Source organism: Musca autumnalis, unplaced genomic scaffold (assembly GCF_047663935.1).
Source record: "Musca autumnalis isolate F117 unplaced genomic scaffold, ASM4766393v1 scaffold_4, whole genome shotgun sequence".
Classification (NCBI taxonomy): Eukaryota; Metazoa; Arthropoda; class Insecta; order Diptera; family Muscidae; genus Musca; species Musca autumnalis.
The window spans coordinates 251,244,523-251,250,620 of NW_027411977.1; the positions used below are offsets into that span (position 1 = coordinate 251,244,523).

Here is a 6,098-nt window from a genome sequence, read left to right on the forward strand (position 1 = left end):
ATGCCAGTCGAACACTTTTTCGGCATTTTCGAGTATAATACATGTACTCAATTGGCACCAATTCACAGGCATGTGTAACTGAAGCGTATTACCATGGTACAAATACACAGGTAGCCGCATCGGCAATTGTTGGCAACATAAGATGTCAACATTTGACATCAATTCAATGCAATTGACACATTATGTTACCATCAGCTGGCATGATAATGCTACCTGTATTATTGTACCATGCGTATTACAGGAGAATCAAAAGAATCAAAACAGCTGACACTTAGTTAATTCTACATGTAAATTCTTGTACCATGTTGCCACATAGCCATCAAACATTTACCTTAACCCTACGACCGCCACTTAATCTTTTGAAATACTCTTTGACTTTTTTGACAATTTAACATGCATGTTCTATAGTATTATAGCACGTTTAGAATCCTGAAACAGTTTTGATTTAGTTTATAGTAGTACCAATTATATTTTAAATTTTACATAGTATTAAAACATCGTCTGATGTTTTTAAAGTTCATACAAGTTTTAGACGGTCTAACTTGCACTTTGTGTTCGACGTAGGGTTAAATTGTTTATACACCACATCAAAACCATGCTTTTTATTTTTGACAGACGTCAAATAAGGAATAATAATTGAAGAAAAAACAAAGGAATTAACAATACATTTCACGCCGTACTAACCCGAAATATAAAGAAAGAAGCAGTCGGATTATTTGAGAGGAATTTATAAGTAGATACTACCATAATATAATACAGTATAGCCACGTGAAAAAATGGATAAGGAAGAAGTAGTGGAAAAACAGAAACAAAATAATTGTGAAATGATTGAAAATGTTGGTACAGCGGATACAGAACTAAAGGATGTTGATGAAGTACCTGCCGACGAATTATTTGGTTACCTCCAGCGCAATGAATTCACATCGGAGATATACAAAATCGAAGTTCGAAATCTCGGATACTTTGGAATTGGGGTGGGTACAGAAAATTCATTTCAAATATATTAATTATTAATTTCCTTGAAATCTTAGGAATTCAAGAAGCTTCTAAAAAACAAGCTCAAGCTGGACATGAGCAAGATAAAATCTCCACTTCGGAAAGAGTTTGCATTTGTTTGCTTTAGGAGCCAGGAAGACCAAGAGAAAGCACTATCACTATTAAATGGATACAAATGGAAAGGGAAAGTTTTGCAAGCCCAAGTAAGATATTCATATTCATATACTGTCAAGAAAATGGTTTAAAATTCCCAATCGTATAGATGTTCCTCCTGAAAAAAGTTGCATCCTATCTATATTCACACTTTTATCCACGGAATTTTACTTCAACGAATATGTATAGGATGTGCAAAATGTATTAAAAACTGGTTTTTGTGGCTTGGTTGGGAAAATGAGGAACACACAGTTAATATTTCAGTTTCAGAACAGCAAGAATCGTCTAATTTTTATATTTTCTCCGATAACATAAAGGAAAAAATGTGTAGATTCTTGCAGGTTCTGGAATAGAGTTGTTATATGGAAAAAGTAAAAATTAGTATATTCTTGCAGTTCTGTAGGCCTATTCTGTAACTTTTATCGATTGAAAAGTTGTTAAAATTTCTTTCGTTTTTGTAAGAACTACAAAACAAACAAATGAAATTGTTGTAAAATAAATAATAAGTAAAGTTAAAAAGTTACTGAATAGGGGGGCTGGAACAGACCAATTTTTTATGAAAATTTAGGCTCCGTAACCAAAGACATAGAATTGTAAAGACTGGAAAAGATGCATAATGCAAATATGTTTATAAAACAAAGTATATAAACATTTTATCAACAACAGGGGTATGTTAATAGGTGTGTCTTTTTACTTACTAAATGTTGCTGAAACATTTTTTTCAGCTACTTTTTCTTTATACAATTGTCAAAATCTGCAACATTAGTAATAATTACTACTAATTAGGTGTGTCTTTTTACTTACTAAATGTTGCTGAAACATTTTTTGCATCAACTTCTCCTTTATACAGCTGTCAAAATCTGCAACATTAGTAATAATTATTACTAATTATCACGTAAAAAGACACAGCTATTATCACGTAAAAAGACACAGCTAATGTTAAAAACCCCATTAAAGCGCAATTCGACTTATACAAATTGTAGGAAAGCAAAAAGTGGGACTCAGGATTGTATTGAATATGAACTAAGCGGTCATTGAATATGAACTAAGCGGTTAAAAACGCCTGAAATTGTTAACTAATTAACAGAATGCTATGATATCGTCTGACCATCGGACAAAAATAAAAATTAATTTTTTTTTCGGACCGAATTTGGTTCGAAATGCCCAAAACGGCAATGCTGATAACTTGGAAACGGGTTGATATCTTTTAACCCTCCGTTGGACACCTGAGTTTCAAAAAAGCTGTGATCCTGAGATTTTCTTACCTTTCCAACGAAAGAAACATGAAGTCAAATATGAGTCTGGCCAGACCCCACCAATTTTTTATTGAAAAATTTCCAAAATTTTTCTTAAAATTTGGTTATTTTTCTACATTTGGTTTATCTTTTTACTTACTAAATGTTGCTGAAACAATTTTTTCAGCAACTTTTCCTTTATACAACTGTCAAAATTTGAAACATTTGTAATAATTGGTGTGTCTTTTTACTTACTAAATGTTGCTGAAACATTTTTTTCAGCAACTTTTCCTTTATACAACTGTCAAAATTTGAAACATTTGTAATAATTATTACAAATTTGGTGTGTCTTTTTACTTACTAAATGTTGCTGAAACAATTTTTTCAGCAACTTTTTCTTTATACAACTGTCAAAATTCGAAACATTTGTAATTAATAGCTGTGTCTTTTTACACAGCTATTATTACCAATTATCGAGTACACAGACAGACATATTATCAAATACGCAGACACACTTATTTATTACAAATTATCGAGTACGCAGACAGGCATATTATTTGACAAAATAAAATTTGTCGCATTACACCCTACCATGTCTACAAAATTGCACACAAAAAGATCGCAAAAGTAGGAGATGGGTTTGAAATCAGTGAATGTACCACAACCTACAAAATCCACTTGCAAATAGGGTTACAGTACCGTTATGCTAAAATTTTACAGGGAAACTAAAAATGTGCATTTTTAAAATGAGCATTAAATGATGCACCACTATAATCAATTAATAATTTAAAAATTTTTCGCATTTTATGCCATTTTAGTAATCAGAATGGTGGAATAATTGGCTCCCTATCATTTTCAGTAGTTTTGTCATTGATTCCGACAGAAAGAATGACGTTCTTGACGTAATTGTGGCATGATGGTAATTAGTGTCCCTTTATAGGCAATTGGCCTAGAAATTTCTAGTTTTTGAAGATATTTTCAAACAAATGATTATGAAAAATCATTAACGGGCATGTCTAGAGTACGTACAGGCAATTTAATGATATATGGAAAGTCCTGTATCAGTCAGACTTGCCCTATATTATACTTGTCTTTAACGGCGTTGTCCTGATAGAGGTAAAAATCAGTTCATAGAACAAAATTTTTAGCCCTTTTCTTTGAAAATAGTTTTCAAGACCATTGTTAACAATGTCCTGATCATGTTTGCTTTTATAAAAACAAAAATTTCAACACCCATTGTTACCATTCAAGCCAAACAATAAACGTAAGAAGCGTTTTGATAGCGACGGTTTATTTATTTAAACTCAGGTGTATTATATATTATATATATTATTATATATCTTTGTTACAACTTTCGGAAGACTGTTATGTTATGGGGTCACTGACAAAATTTCGGATGAATGACGGAGTGACGGAATGTTAATATACCTGATTTTTTAATGATACAGTTTGAACAAACCTTGCGATTTTTTATAATTCAAAGAATACAACAATTTAAATGACATATTAATATCATTTTCTTGGCAGATTGTGTGAGTGAGTTGTTCAATTTAACATTACTATTTGAAATTTAATTTAAAATTTTACGTAGATAGCAAAAGCTTCGGCTGACCCACTGCAACGTAAACGGAAGGAAGCTGGAAATACCGAAGACAATGAATCAAATAAGCGACAACGGTCTTCAGCGGAAGCTACATGTCCATTGGCCGGTATGCCGTACGAGGACCAACTCAATCAGAAGGACTCCCATATGAAGGAGTTGATAAAGAAGTTTGTGGCTGAACTAAAGAAGACTAATAGAGATTCAAAAACATACTTGGAAAGCTTTAAGTATGAAGGTGTTCTTCCATCTCCACAAATTGACGGTTATCGGAACAAAAATGAATTTACTGTAGGTAAAAATAGTCAAGGTGAAATTGTGGTAGGATTTCGCCTCGGTAGTTATGCCGATGGATCAGTTGAAGTCGCTGAAGTGGAGTCTTTGCCACATATACCAAAAGCCGCAAAGTGGGGTGCCAAGTCATTTCAAAATTTTGTTCGAAAATCCAGATTTGAACCATTCAATCCTGAATCGAATGCTGGTCATTTTAAACAACTGATGGTACGAGCTTCTTCATCCAACTCTAATGAACTTATGCTGGTTGCAGGTATTTATTCCTCCAATTTATGTGAAAGCGACCTGATGGAGCTAAAACGAGATTTGAGGGAGTATTACGAAAACTTGGAAGAATGTGGTTTCAAATGTTCGTCGTTGTACTATCAAGATGTAAAACATCGCGAAGCTGGTCAAATGGTTTCTCCAGTAGAACATCTTTCCGGGTCAACACACATCTTTGATAAAATTCACGGTCTCAACTTCAGGATTAGTCCATTGGCATTTTTTCAAATTAACACTTCTGGGGCTGATGTCTTGTATCAGAAGGCAATCGATTTAGCAGATCCTAAACCTCATTCCACTGTATTGGATATTTGTTGTGGAACAGGAACTATTGCACTGGCCTTTGCTAAGCATTGTAAGCAAGTTCTGGGTGTAGAAATCATACCGGATGCCATCAAAGATGCAGAATTTAATGCAGAAAACAATGACATTAAAAATTGTAAATTTTATGCCGGAAATGCTGATGACTATATACAATCTATGGTGCGTGAAGTAACCTATGGTACTCCTCCCGGATCTCCTCTAGATCTTGTTGCTGTTGTAGATCCACCTCGAGCTGGACTGCGTAAGAACCCTACATATTTAAAGAAGCTTTAGATTCACTAAAAATTATTGTTTTGTTGTTTACAGATAATCGATCTATATCTGCGATACGGGCTGCATCTGCTATTAAACGATTGGTATACATATCATGCAATCCTCAACGAGCGCAACGAAATTGGATTGAGTTAGGACGTCCACAATCAAAACAATACAAAGGTGATCCGTTTTATCCAGTAACGGCAGTTGCTGTTGATATGTTTCCCCACACAAGTCATACCGAAATGATTATTCTTTTCGAGAGAAGAGGTAATGAAAACGAGCACATTGTATCCAAAGATGTTCAAACAGATACTAAGGATGAAATTAAAAAATCAGACGAAAAGGAAAGCAATGATGAAAATAAAAAATCCGACGATAGCGTAGCAGATGATAAGTGATATCATGATGAAAAAATACAAAACTGTTTAAAATGTTCTTGTGGAACAATTTGGTTGTATACAAAATAAATTTATTTGCAATGCAAATACAACGAAGCTATTGTAAGTTTGCACATTTTATTTATTTATTGTTTGTTTTGTACAATTTACTTTACTCTTGGTGCCAAACATTGAAAATGACACATGCATTTTTTCGCTTTTAGGGGAGAGCGGATGTGAAGGAACTCCCTTTCTCCCTTCTTACCCAAAAGCTCAAAACATTTTCATGAAAATGTTCATAGTCTGGCACCAGACTAATATAAATACTTACTTAGGGCCTGTTTGACTATGTCGAAAGAAAATGAATGCGAACGAAAAACACCTAATCTTTGGTTTTCATGGCAATATTGACTTTGTGTTTGCTTTAGAACAACTAAAAAAATTAAAAATCATACACGAGTTTAGTTGTTTTTTTTTCATTTTCATTTTTGTTCGACATAGTAAAACAGGCTGTTAAACAAAAAAATATTGGTCGGTCTATGGTATAAAAAGCCATATAAAAAACTGTTTTTTTTTTTTTAATTAAATGTAGTTGTT

At 33.2% G+C, this 6,098-nt stretch overlaps 1 protein-coding gene across 1 annotated transcript; it reads left to right on the forward strand.

Moving 5' to 3' along the window:
* Window positions 1–551: 551 nt before the first annotated feature.
* Window positions 552–5,618, forward strand: LOC141400871 (tRNA (uracil-5-)-methyltransferase homolog A). The gene is made up of 4 exons (XM_073980482.1): window positions 552–974; window positions 1,032–1,199; window positions 3,976–5,107; window positions 5,173–5,618. The coding sequence occupies exons 1-4, from the start codon at window positions 777–779 to the stop codon at window positions 5,520–5,522; spliced, it is 1,848 nt and encodes a 615-aa protein (XP_073836583.1). The 5' UTR covers window positions 552–776; the 3' UTR covers window positions 5,523–5,618.
* Window positions 5,619–6,098: the final 480 nt, after the last annotated feature.

Coding starts and splice junctions, on each gene's coding strand:
- LOC141400871 (XM_073980482.1), top strand. CDS start 777: ATGGATAAGGAAGAAGTAGTGGAAAAACAGAAACAAAATAATTGTGAA. Junction 975..1,031: donor TCGGATACTTTGGAATTGGG/GTGGGTACAGAA, acceptor TTGAAATCTTAG/GAATTCAAGAAGCTTCTAAA. Junction 5,108..5,172: donor TCCACCTCGAGCTGGACTGC/GTAAGAACCCTA, acceptor TGTTGTTTACAG/ATAATCGATCTATATCTGCG.